Here is a 13,290-nt window from a genome sequence, read left to right as displayed (position 1 = left end):
GGGAAAACAAGAGATCAGCAATAAAATCACAATCATCTTTTCCAACTAAAGTCTTTATTCCAAATTATGCTCATGCCGTTTACGAAAAAAATTTCCACAATTGGGATACAAGTTGCATGTTACAAAGACATAACATAACTAAGAAAGTATAGCCATCACATCTGAAGCTCTGAGGGCAATGTAGTTGGAACCATCTTTGCCCTTGAAGTCGTTACCAGCATACTTGGAGTAAAGAACTGTGCTTCCGGTCGATATTGGTAGTGGGGTAACGCTACCTTCCTCATCTAGGGAACCCGGTCCAACTGCTATCACCTGCCACAAAAATGAAGAGGAGAATGTATTGTTGTAACTCGAGTGTGAACTAAGAAATACATCAATCTACTAAGGAAGTTTCAGATTCGAGATAATAGAACATGTGCACTTACCGTGCCAATAGAAGGCTTCTCTTTGGTGGTCTCGGTTAACAACAACCCTCCAGCTGTTTTCTCCTCTGCCTCAGCAACCTAAACTCATAAAGTTCAAAACAGAAGTTATCACTGTTCTTGCGTGCAGAAACAATATTAAGATGGTGAAGATAAGCACTTGAGACAAACCTTGATAAAGACTCGGTCATTCAAAGGTTTAAGATCTTTGATGTCATCTGTCTCAAGAATGCCAACAATATCATCTTCCTTGAGAATGAGATGCTTCACATCATTGAATTCGACCTCAGTTCCTGCATATTTGGAGTAAATAATTTGTGCTCCAGTCTGCATCAGGAGAAAGAAGAAGGCATTTCAGATAAGTTTATCAGCAAACAACAAAGCAAACCAAAAAAAAATAAGGCTTGAAGGGTAGTGAGGCTTACAGGGACAGTGATATCAATTTTGTTTTTCCCAATAGTTCTTCCTTCACCCACAGCAACGACTTCACCTCCTTGAGGTTTTGTTTGAGCAGTGGATGGTAGTAAGATACCTCCTAGAGACTTCTCCTCTGCCTCCTTGATCTTCACCAACAATCGATCTCCCAATGGCTTTATTGTAGTATACTGAAATAACCAGAACGAAACAGAGAAATTAATAATCAAGACCAAACAACAAGAAACATATCCAAATGTCCCACAAGGCACCATTAAGATACAAACCAAACTTGCAAAAGAAGAGCTAAAAGCATCTAAAGTTCAGTTTCTTACTACATCAGCAGATATGAATGTGTAACACACAAGACGAATGGCCAAAACAATCAAAATGAATTGGTTAAACGTACAAACATCAATCTAAATTTTAGACGAGTTCCACATACAAACAGCCCCAACTTACGAAGCAACAATAAGAATCGACACAAAGCAGCGAGAGCAAGTACCTTAGGAGCAACAACAGAAGCAGCTCTGACAACAAAACGACGGAACTGGTTCTGCCTAAGGGTTCCTGGTTTCAAAGAAGAAAACTTGACACTTGAAGCTCTTAGACCTTCCAGCGAGGCTAAGCTCCTAGCTGACACAGTCACTGGTGATGCTGTAAGTTGTGTAGCCGCCATTTCTGCAATACCATCCACCAAACACACAGAAACACTAAATTAGTAGGAATTGAGACATAGAAAACAGAAAATGAACATTACTCCCAGATTCACAAAACATTTCCGCAAAACCCAACCACTACAGAGCAAAACCAATTACTTTATCCGCTTAAAGTTCGAACCTTTGAATTCAATTATCGTTTCTATAATCCTAATAGAGAGTGAAGAGGAAGAGTGGGTAAGTAAAGGAGAAGAGAGTGATGATACCTTGTTTGTTGAGAGGATAAGAAGAATAAAAAAGGTTGAGACTTTCGGAGGATAAAAACCCTAAAAATTGCAGTAGAGAGAAGAGATAGACTAAAAAACTCACATGACTCTACCCTTTTTATTGCATCTAGTGTTCTAGAACGCTCTACCGGGTGGGTTTTTTAGTCTCTTAAACCGGGTTCGGGTCGGGTCTTTTACCTAATCCTCTTGCCACACACTTTCTGAATTTTCTAGATTAGTAAAATCATTTTCGAGAATTATTAATAGACCAAAAACAACATCTTTTGAATTATGAGAATATTTGCCTTTAGCTAAGAGTCGCCCTGGGAATTATAACCGAACCGATTTATCCGAACCGAACCGAACCGAGATTTAGACAAATCGGTTCGGTTAGTGTTGCTTCGTTCGGTTCAATCGGCACAAGTTGTGCAGAGAATTCGGTTATGTCATTCGGGTCGGTTCGGTCGGGTTATCTGAACGGTTAACCGATAACCGAAAATTAAGGACACTACTATAAATTCTTTCTAAACCTAATAACCCTAATTTTCTTTTTGTTTCACTCGCAGCCTCTCCCACCAAAGAACACGAAGACTCACCACCAAACATCGAATCTTCTTTCATTCGTTTCACCATTCTTCTGTTATTCTTCTTCTTCTTCTTCTTCTCCTTCATCTTCGATCTACTTCTTCTTTGATCTTCTTCTCCTTCATCTTCGATCTACTTCTTCTTTGATCTTCTTCTCTTCACCTCGTCGCTGCAATAGCCCATGATGGTTTCTTCTTCTTCCGCCTTCGTCGCTGCAACAGCTCAGACTCAGGAGTGAACTGCCGTTGTAAGCAACCGGAGTCTGAGAGAACCGCCGCCGTCTACTATCGGAGCCGGAGTAAATCGCCGCCGCTGCATGCCATCTTTTCAGAGAAAGAAGAAAACCCTAATTGTTTTATTTTATGGGTTTGTATTGACGGGCCTTTTTTGTTGGGCCTTTTTAAACTAAAATGTTGGTATTAAAACCCAAACAAAATCGAAATTATTATTGTTTTTAAAAAATCGGTTATTTTCGGGTTTTTAACCTCATAACCGAATAAACTGATATCCGAACCGAACCGAACCGTATTTAATTTCGGTTAGTTTCGGTACAACTTCAAAATTATGTAAATAGCCGATTACCGATTTACCCGACCCGAACCGAACCGAATTACCCGAATTCGCAGGCCTAGCTAAGAGTATCATTGATCAAATAAATACCTCATTTGTTATCACCTAACTCATTAACATCAATATTAATTATTTTTTTCAAAAAATCTTTAGAATGAATTTTAAATAAGGGCAACATGTAGAAATAGACAAAAAAAACTTAGAATGCAAATGAGTTCTATATGCTTAGGATACAAAGAAGAAAAAATTACACTGGTAAAAGAATTATATACAATTTTGATGGTAATAGTCTAATACAATTTGTGTACAGATATAGCGAAATATACAATGTGGTCAATGTTAGTGTTAGAAAATGTGATAGGCGAATCATGTGAAGCATATGTATTGTATGTCGTTGTTTATTTAAAAAAGGTAATAGAAATAAACATCTGAAGGGAAAATATTTATTTAAAAGAAATTTTTATTCAGATCATAATATTTATTTCCACAATCCTAAATCCATCTAAAAAAACCTGATAGATTAAAAACAAGTACGACATTATTTAACGGATTGATCTAAAATTATTTTTAAGAAAAATTATTGCAAATCACTAGCTAGCTAGCTAGAGCTAAGATCTAAATCTAGCACTCCAATTCCACGGCCAATTTTTTAGGTGAATCTCCACAGTCCAAAGTAGAGCCAAACGTGTCGGTAGACACATCGATAGTGCAGTTGCCTTTCCCAACACACTTTTCAGCCACGGTCTTCACTGCATCCTTGTTTCCTTGGCACGTGCCAACCGCGAATGACCCACAATGCCCCACCGGATTTCCAAAGCTCGCGAATTTAACGGCTGAGATTGGCCTGTCATGGCAGGACAACTCCACTTTGTTGTGTTCATGAGCCCTGGCACAAACCGTTCCGACCACGACTGTCTTGAAGTTCACCTTGGACGGGTTACCACCCATTTCTTCGAATAGAGTGATTGTGTTGTGTCCGCTCGCGTTCAAGAACGATCGTGGAACATGGTACCTACAAGAGTTTGGTCATATCATAGTAATTAATGAAATGTTATTGGTTATAAACTTATAATAAGTCAAAACTTTTGATGAAAATAATAAAGGAACCGTTGTTACCATCTTTGAGTTGGTTTGCCGCACATAAAAGCGCATTTGTCGCTACCATACTCCCCACGGTAGTCGCATTCATCTTTGCAACCATCGTCACTAGAGTTAAAGCTCGGCCAGTAACGTCCAATGCTCTGACCGTTGATCCAAGCCTCACCTTTCCCGAGACCATTAAAGTCCACAATCACTGGATTTTTACCACGAGGAGCCTTGAAATGTGCCTGGAGATGTAACAATTCATTGTAAGAAACCGTTCATTTTGCAGAATCAAATGAATTTTTCATAGAAAGTTTTAACTAATACTGACCTTGTACCATGTCAACATCCGACCAGTAGCAAGCTTTTGGTTTGCCCATTTGAGGTGACCAACGGATTTCGTGCTGAAAAGTTTGTTATTATATCCATTCATACCAATCTTGTAGTCCCATTGATGTTTTGATAGATCCTTCTCGATAGTTTCCTCTCCTTTGTATCCGACCAAGGACACAGGACCATCGATTCCAGTTGGACTACTCGGAAAGAAAGGTCCATAATTCTAAAACATAAGAGACGACCACAATTTCAGTTGTCACAAGATATTTTGGACAAAAATTATCATCAAAAAGCTATGGCTTCACATGTTACCTGTAGTCCAACGAAACACTGAGAAGTGAAATTTGATTAGTCCCGTGAACGGGATTGATCTTCCTCTCAAATCTGTAATCGAATTTCCCGTCCTTTACGAATTGGTGACCGACGTATTTTCCATTGACGTAAGCATGAAGAACATGGGCATTGCTGTGAACCCTTAGCGTCATGTTTCGGCTCCAGAGTGGATCTTTCTTATCGAGATGAACCCTAATAAAAATCCCATATTAAAACCATAGATAGTACACAAATCACTTAGAAATTAGAACAAGTCAATCATTACAAGATATTGTTGGTCTAGGTATATAGAGATATACCTAGTCATGTACCAAAGATAGTCACTAGCATCATTTGTAACGTCTTTTTGGTCTACAAGACCTTTGGAAATGAGATCTCCGCTGCCTTTAAGAATACTCTTCTGAGCGGACTCCGGTCTCCACGTCCATTGCAGCATCTGTGGCTTACTAGAGTCGTCGGTCATGATTGATGTTTGAGTGTTCACTTTTGCAGTGTTGTAAGCCTCTTTATCGCAGTCGGGAAGAACACTCACGGACCAAGCCGGTACGTGGTAGTCTTTCCCTTTGAAGTTGACTAAAGCATCCGCAGTTGCGTTCACATTACCAATGAAACAGCTGGATCCTTCCTTTGTTGTGTAAATCGTCGCCTTTAAAGAGATATAAACAAACATGTTAACTAATGGTAGCGTCAACTATGTAAAATATAAGGAAACAGAACCGGGTCTAACCTTGATGGAGTTGCCAAGATCGATTCTTGAAATATTGCCATAAGTCAGTGGTTTTTCCATGGATTTTAGCACTGTGTGGAGTTGTTTCAAGTGACCCCATTTAGGCTGGTTCAAGTTACCTGAAAATTTATATATAAATAAGTCAAAACCGTATTTCCCGACATTTTTGAAGCGATTTGTGTATATATAAGAAAAATGTGAAGTTGTTTATACCGTATTCATCAAGGGGAGCATGGTAATCATATGAAGTGGTGATGTATGGACCTCCAGCGACTCTTCCAAAGTTAGTACCACCATGGTACTGTCAAATATCACATTAAAAAAATCAATAAATAAAAAGTTAAAAGAGACTGGTTACTCATAATAATGTATACAAAGGAGCTGAATCTGACCATGTAATAGTTCTGGAAAGTTCCTCCGGTTTGGAAGAATCTAGCAACTGAAAAAGCAAGATCCTCAGCGGTTCTATAAGGATGTTTGCCTCCCCAATTTTTGAACCATCCGGTCCAATTCTCTGTCCACATCTTTGGGCTGCTCGGGTTGGTTGGTTCGTACTGGTCACAGTAGAATCCATTGCACGTCTCGATCATAGGCTTAGGAGCGTTAGGTTGTTGGCACATAAGCCATGGAACACCGATGTCTAGAGAGTTAGCCATATTGGCACACCAGTCAATATAGGCCTTACCCTCTGATCCATACGATGAGATCACGTTCCCATACTCGTTCTCAATCTACATTATCAAACAAGTTAAAGATATATAACTGGTTTATAGGAAATTTTAAAGAACATATGGGCATCAAAAACGTTATGGAAATATTATATCAATTTAAAGTCTGATGCTGAGTCCAATGGGCCAGTCCGTTTGCTAAAGGACCATTAAACTCGGCCATAACATCACCTTTAGAAAATTAAAAATGCATACCTGAGCTAGAATGATTGGACCACCTTGTGACGCAAAGAGCTTCTCGGCCTTCATCATCTCTACTATCTTTGTAGTAAAGTTTTGCATTTCATTCTGCATAAAAAGATATTCACGAAAACATTAGAAAAAATAAAAATAAAAAATCCGAAATACATAAGAATTATCTGACTAAAGTTTGGGTTATACCATGAAACTAGGGTTAACCGTTCTAAATTCCATGTTGGGCATATTGTGCAGCCACACCGGAAAGCCTCCATAATTCCATTCTGCGCAAACGTAAGGTCCAATGCGAAGAACAGAGTAGAGACCCGCGCTTTGGATGGTTTTGATGAATCGAACAATATCTAGATTCCCCGAGAAATCGTATTGCCTTTGTTTTGGTTCATGTACGTTCCAAAAAACGTACGTCTCTATTGCGTCTAGGCCACCGTCTTTGGCTTTGTTGATCAGATCAGGCCACATCTGCAACCAAAAGCCACGAAACATTAGAAATGATTATATCTATTACTTGTGAATGAAGAAACATATGAAAAATTTATGTAAGTGAAAGTATAGTTACATCAGCAGTGCTTCGTGGATAATGAATGGAGCCTGAAATTAGGATCCGGCGTTGTCCATTAATGGTGATAGCTCGTTCATCGTGAGAGACAATGGTCGAGTTAGCCAAAGGGAATGAAGTGATGAGGATGAAGAACAATGATAAGAGACAAGTGAAGGTTTTCATTTTCATAGCTTACTGTTGGGTTTCTACGAGAGAAGATGTGCTTTCGAAGGGTTTTGGGTGAACTGTATTTATAGTAGTTTTGATGGAACAATAACCTACTATTTTTTAGATTAGTTTGCTTAATATCTCAATTAAATCGATTTTTAGGACTGACTAGATAAACGTTTCTTTAACAAATTTAAAACTATCATTTCAATTTTATTACTTATTCAAATCTCAGACATCATTTTCGGTACTTCGTTTTGGATAAAGCCGTTGATATTAGTTTTTGATATTAAAAACCAATATTAGGTTTTCTGAACTAAAAAAAAAAAAAAAAAGAATTCAAGGGTTTGCATTGAATATTTATGCGAAAAATTCCGATAGAGCTGATGTGTTTTTTTTTTTGTGAACTAGATTTCTATGTATAATTTACTTGAATGGAACGGTGAAAATTATTAATGAGTTAATCCAATATCTTAATTAATTGCCTTCTTTAGCATTGACTAGGTTGTAGGAATTAAAAAAAAAAAAACTTTAAACAAAATTATCTAATTATAGGTTTTCAGGATTTGTAGAATTTCTTAGTTATCTTCTTCTTCTTTTTCACTAATTGACTAGGTTTTTATTCATTTGGAAAAGGGGATTGACTAGGTTAAAAACTTTTAGATAATGTTTAACGAACGATTAGGGATGAGAAAACTAAGAATTTTTTTTTGGATAAACAGTTTGGACAAATAATGTTTGGAAACTATGTATAGATCACGTTAGTTAACCCCAAAACGAGGCATAAGACAAACAGAGTTAGCAAGAAGTTACATATAATGTTTTCTGATAAAAATGTCTACATATGAGAAAGTGAGAGTAACTCATTCACATATAAGTTATATACTTCATGGTGATGAGAGTTACTTTGAAAATAAAATGTAACTCATTCACACTGATAACTATATAAGTTATATAACACATGGTGATGAGAGTTACTTTGAAAAGAGAAAGAAAAAGTATTATTTTCACAATTCCTCTTAAATGCAAGCCTATCACTTATAATCTCTATCATATTGAAACTAACTAATTTTGAGAAAATAGAACAGTCTCATAAGTCATAAGGATTCTTTTTTTTTTTAATTCATAAGGATTCTTGATGATTAAAAAAAAGGAAGCAGAAAGTTACGAAAAGGAAATCCGTAAACTATATATTGGAAAATAGTTTGATATTGATATACAGGGGGGAGAATTGGTTTAGAATCCAAATTTTGGACTCCGAAGGAGAATTTAAAATTGAAAAGTTCTAATATTATAGTGCATGGTTTTTAGACTAGATGATTTTCAAAATACTGTTTTGTGAAGATTATAGTATTTTCCTAAACACTCAAGAAACTAAAAGTGTGAGTCATTTAAAAAAAAAAAATTGAATTGTGAGTCATTTTTACGTGAAGCTCAAACACATGTTTCTTTCCCATCAAACAAACGCTGTTGTTGATGGACGTCGCTTATGATTTTGACGTTTTTGTTGACGGAGGATTGTTTTATCTTTTGAAGGTTTTAAATGCATAAAATATATATAATTGAGAGAGATTGAAATAAATCCAGATGATAGTTGAAGTTGAAGAAGTTCTTTTTTCGGTTAGATCCATTGCTTGATGTAAAAACAAAAACAAACCTTACTTTTTTTTTTGCAAAGAAATTGCATTTTAAAAAAATTCTAAGATCCGTGATCATGATTTCTGATAAAATATGTGTTTGTAAAACAACTGATTTATACATATTTGTTTTATTTATTCTGCTAGAAAATACACATATAGAGGGGGATCTTTAAGTAGGGGAATGGGACCATGCATATGAAAAAAAGGAAAAATAAAAACTCACTGTGGCAAAGTAAAACAGAGAACTGAGTCAGCAAATAATAGTGGAGGGGTACACAATGAAGCTGTTGATGAATGACACGTTCCCACATCTCATGAAAGTGCTAAACGAATCCTCTTTAATTTAGAGCCCTGTGGGATCCATTTGCGACATTGTCGATCGATCTCGACGTTTTGTGTTTTTGGTTTCTATTTTTTTAAAGGTAGATTGGTTGTCTCTGTGTGGACCACTCTTTCATTGGCACCTCATCTTCATATTCGTTTATTTTTTGGTTTAATATCTCTCTCTCTTACATTATTTATGTCAGTATTTTTTATAATTTTTCTTACAGAAATAAATCTTCCCAATCAATTAAATCATTATTATATCTATGCACTGTTTAGGGTTTATGTCAATTAATAAGCTTATACATATAACACTCCACTGAAATTTGTTTTATTGAATATATAATAAAGAAAACATGCATGTGTTGCTGTTATGTACAAGTTTGGGCACTTACAGATGGGTTGCGTTTGGTTTAGACATTACTGCTCACAAAACGTTAATATATTTTTGTGTTTGTGGCAGGATATGATTGTGATTGCATGCAATTGAAACTAATGTTATAGCGTTGTAAGAATTTCGAAACCAAAAGCTATCCTCTCTCGTAGCGTTTAATTGTGGGATAAGTTGTAGGAGGGACCCTTATTTATATGTCATTTCATCTTAGAAGTAAACATAAGCTTATAAATTAATTATGATGATGTAGTGTGAAGAGAGCTATATATTTTCTTGCCTCATGAGTCATGACTAAAAATATATTAAGTGCCCATTTATTTTAAACTAGAATAATATAATGTACTTACAGTTTAACACCGTGTCACCCACACTATTATTATTTGTATCAAGAAGTTCCACATTATGTTTGCGTCAACGTTTTGATATAGCCTTAGTATTTTGACTATCTTCAGAACGATAATTGATGACTTACTCATGTACTTATATATAACATATTAAATTTAAATAGAATATAAGACAAGATTTATAAGTTTTCTATCCTCTGTTAATATATCTCTTATGGGTTTTTCTATGATAGTAATAACCTGGTGAGCTATTCAATTTGCTCAAACTTTATAGACGTTCCATTTAAAAAAAAAAAAAATCCAAAAGATTTCGATTCTAATTAGCTTCACACGCTTTGTGGCTTGTTACGTCATTAGATAGTAGATGGTAGTTTTGTTTTGAAGATAAACAGTAAGGGCATCTCCAAGAGAAACTTCAAAAATGAAGTATGGAAACTTCAAAAATGAAGTATGAGACTTCTTTTCTCCAAGAGTATACTTCATATATGAAGTTTTTAAAATAAGTATTTTGCACTATAGTCCTTATATTATTCATAGTTACTTTAAAATCATAAAACTTTTATAAATAACTTTAAAACATACATTAAAATGTTACACACAATATAAATTTAGTAAAATATCAAATTTAGGTGATTATTAGTATTGTTCTAGTATTTTAATTTGTGTCATATTTATGTGTTCATGTAAATTTTATTTCATTGTATTACTTTATTTTGTATTAATTATGTTTAGTATCATATTTTGTTGTGTAATATTTGTTGTAATATATGTAATTTTTATGAAATTTTAATATTTTAATTTTTATTAAATATATGTAACAATTAAATTTATAAGGATATATGTGAAATACTTGAAGTGATAAAATTTTAGGACTAAAATGATAAAAAAACATAATTTTTTAGGATTAAAATGATTAAAAATATAATTTTTGTGATTATTTATGAGATACACAAATGTAGGGATTGAAATGCAAAAGAAAAGATGAAACTTCAAATTTGGGGTTTTGAACAGTGATACTTCAAATATAGAGTGTCACTGTTCAAAACTTCAAATTATGAAGTATTAAAGTATCTCTTGGAGTACATAAAACTTCAAAATTTGAGGGGATAGAGTATCTCTTGGAGATGTCCTAAGGGTTTGATTCGCGAAATAAGAACAGTTCACGTGATTTATTGTAAATATTGCAATAAATAAAAGCTAGTGTAAAGTTTCTCAACCCTCCCACCAACTCCACCATAAATAACACATCTCTCCCCCATCTCTTATTTGTGGAGGTTTCACAAACACCACCAAGCTTCTCCCTTCTCTCCTCTTATGCTTCTTCTTTTGTTTTTGTTCTTTTTGGTTTAATCTGATCATACCCTTCTCTCTCCAAGATCATGCTTACCAAAGAACCCATCCAATGATCGGAAAGATATCGGACGCTCCTCGTCGGTGTCAACCGGTCAGCGGCTGCTCCTTTCTTTTGACGTCTTGATGACGAGCCCTAGAAGCCCACTCGATTTCAAGATTCTCCCTCAGATATCTCAAAGAAACAGCTCAAAGAGATTCTACGATGACAATCTTGGTGGCTCCGTTGGTCTAGGGATTGTAGCCGCCCTCGAGAACTCAAACACTCGTCTAATCACGAGCGTTTGTAGATCGGAACCGAACCAATCCGGCCGCTCTGATCCGGTTCAGTTCATGAACCATGGAGGAAGCACGGACGGAGAAGACGAGGAAATGTTCATAATGGACGAGGAGGATTACACGTTGGTGACATGTCACCATGGGCCAAGTGGATCTTGTAGTACAAGGGTTTATGACAAAGATGGGTTTGAGTGTTTCTCGAGTAAGATCAAGGAAGATCGTCGTGAAAGACTTTTCGTGGTCGATCTGTCGGTATGGAATCTCCAGAGAACTCGCCGGAGTTTCAGGGTTTGGGATTCCTCAATTCATGTTACTTGTGCAGGAAGAAACTTCATGGTCAAGACATATTTATTTACAGGTATATTTTGGGAGCATATATAAGTATTCACTATTTTTCATATTATTGATTGTCTAATCCTTTTGTTTTTGTTTATGCAGAGGAGAAAAAGCGTTTTGCAGCACAGAGTGCCGATCGAGTCATATAGCAAATGATGAAAGAAAAGAGAGATGTAGATCAAACTTCTCAACCTCTCCTTACCACCGCCGGCCAAAATTTTCACCACCGGAGTCCTAGTGACTTAGTCGGAGTTCAATTCTACTGAGTTTTTACTTATTATATTATATGGGGGGGGATCGGGGGTAAATAAAATAATTAGGCATAAAATAATTGGCAGAGAAATAAATTAGCATATATATATGACATGTATGTCCATATTATATATATATATATATCATATATATGGTGGAACGAAAGAATTTGGAGAAATTTTGATGAGGGGGAAAAATGAAATGTAGAGAGAGCTAATTCTTGATCGTTAAGCATGGCGAGAAATGGAATAATGCTCTTATTTTTATTTTTTTTGGTTCTTGTTTTGTTTCCTGTATTTTTGTGATAATTAACATATATAAAAATAATTTTGAAGTTTTCTAAAATATGGTTTTTCCTTTTCCTTGTGTCCGGTTCTTTTTAAAATGGATGTTTTGAAAGGTGAATATAAAATAAACTGCTCCAATCCAAGCATCATATCAAATAATTGAAGCGAATATTAGCAACAACAAAATGGAACGGTGAAAAATGTATTAAAAAATTCGAATAGTATACGTAATAAAGTTTAAGCATAACTCTGATGTATAATTTGTGTATATAAAAAAGAAAAGCATAAAAATGGTTGTTGCCGTGTTGGTTTTTGTGTGGTTTTATTCATATCAATCAACTTGTGAAAGATACGAAATACTAAAAGAAAATAAATAGTAAAAAATAAAATTGACCCATACGGAAGAAGCCAGCACTGAGAATAAGCCCAAAAGAGGGACATCATTGCTGAGTGGTAAGGGCCTACCACAAAAGTCTTAATTTATTATTGGTTATTATATAAACAGGAAGAAGAAGAAGAAGAAGAAGAAGACAAAACCTAATTTCTTTGTGGTCCTTTCACTAAAATTGACTTGCATGCATCAATTTTTAATATGTCTTTGTTCGTATCCGAATCGAGTCTCCTACCCAATACTCAAGCTTTTGGGTCCATTAATATGTTAGTCTTTTATGGTTTTCTTTTGCTTGTGTTTAAACTATACAGTTTTGACTTTTGATGGTTAATATTTATTGGGAATATGAAATTTTGAGATGTGTATATATTCATAGAAGTCATCGTAGCTAGCTGCATGTGATATAAATTAGAAAACTACCGTTAGACACTAAATCCTCAAATAGAAAAAAATGCGTCTGCAAATGAGTGTAAGAAAAAAAAAAACATAATCACGCGGACTTCTTAAATCCGTTATTAATTATTATCCCATAATTCTGATATAGTCACTACTTTACGTGATTTGCCACTTGTTGTCACCTACTCGTGATTCGGCACATAAAATGTCATATAGACAGAGTATTAATTCCTTTTATTATCTAAATAATTTATTCGTGATAATTTTCGT

The 13,290-nt window shown here is 35.2% G+C and overlaps 2 protein-coding genes and 1 pseudogene across 4 annotated transcripts; 1 reads left to right on the top strand and 2 right to left on the bottom strand.

Moving 5' to 3' along the window:
- Nucleotides 1-37: 37 nt before the first annotated feature.
- Nucleotides 38-2,037, bottom strand: LOC104770453 (20 kDa chaperonin, chloroplastic). 2 transcript variants are annotated; one of them, XM_010494880.3, is made up of 6 exons: nucleotides 1,762-2,037; nucleotides 1,342-1,517; nucleotides 848-1,027; nucleotides 594-749; nucleotides 426-503; nucleotides 38-312 (listed from the first exon to the last, which is right to left on the bottom strand). In XM_010494880.3, the coding sequence occupies exons 2-6, from the start codon at nucleotides 1,513-1,515 to the stop codon at nucleotides 139-141; spliced, it is 762 nt and encodes a 253-aa protein (XP_010493182.1). In that variant the 5' UTR covers nucleotides 1,516-1,517; nucleotides 1,762-2,037; the 3' UTR covers nucleotides 38-138. The 2 variants fall into 2 exon arrangements, with proteins under 2 accessions (XP_010493182.1, XP_010493183.1); XM_010494881.3 differs by having other exon boundaries at nucleotides 1,677-1,866.
- A 1,321-nt stretch (nucleotides 2,038-3,358) lies between these two features.
- Nucleotides 3,359-7,063, bottom strand: LOC104770452 (beta-galactosidase 7-like; annotated as a pseudogene). Its single transcript, XR_015592136.1, has 11 exons — nucleotides 6,878-7,063; nucleotides 6,505-6,780; nucleotides 6,319-6,411; nucleotides 5,788-6,126; nucleotides 5,609-5,696; nucleotides 5,396-5,514; nucleotides 4,968-5,314; nucleotides 4,641-4,860; nucleotides 4,331-4,558; nucleotides 4,033-4,244; nucleotides 3,359-3,928 (listed from the first exon to the last, which is right to left on the bottom strand). The product of XR_015592136.1 is annotated as a beta-galactosidase 7-like (transcript).
- A 3,934-nt stretch (nucleotides 7,064-10,997) lies between these two features.
- LOC104770451 (FCS-Like Zinc finger 14) lies at nucleotides 10,998-12,291 on the top strand. The gene is made up of 2 exons (XM_010494879.3): nucleotides 10,998-11,716; nucleotides 11,797-12,291. Exons 1-2 carry the CDS (start codon nucleotides 11,206-11,208, stop codon nucleotides 11,841-11,843), a joined length of 558 nt encoding a protein of 185 aa, XP_010493181.2. The 5' UTR covers nucleotides 10,998-11,205; the 3' UTR covers nucleotides 11,844-12,291.
- The last annotated feature ends 999 nt before the right edge of the window (nucleotides 12,292-13,290 follow it).

This window comes from Camelina sativa, chromosome 20 (assembly GCF_030686135.1).
Source record: "Camelina sativa cultivar CO46 ecotype springtype chromosome 20, ASM3068613v1".
Classification (NCBI taxonomy): domain Eukaryota; kingdom Viridiplantae; phylum Streptophyta; class Magnoliopsida; order Brassicales; family Brassicaceae; genus Camelina; species Camelina sativa.
Note: the sequence above shows the minus strand (reverse complement) of the source record. Positions and strands in the feature narration are given on the sequence as shown.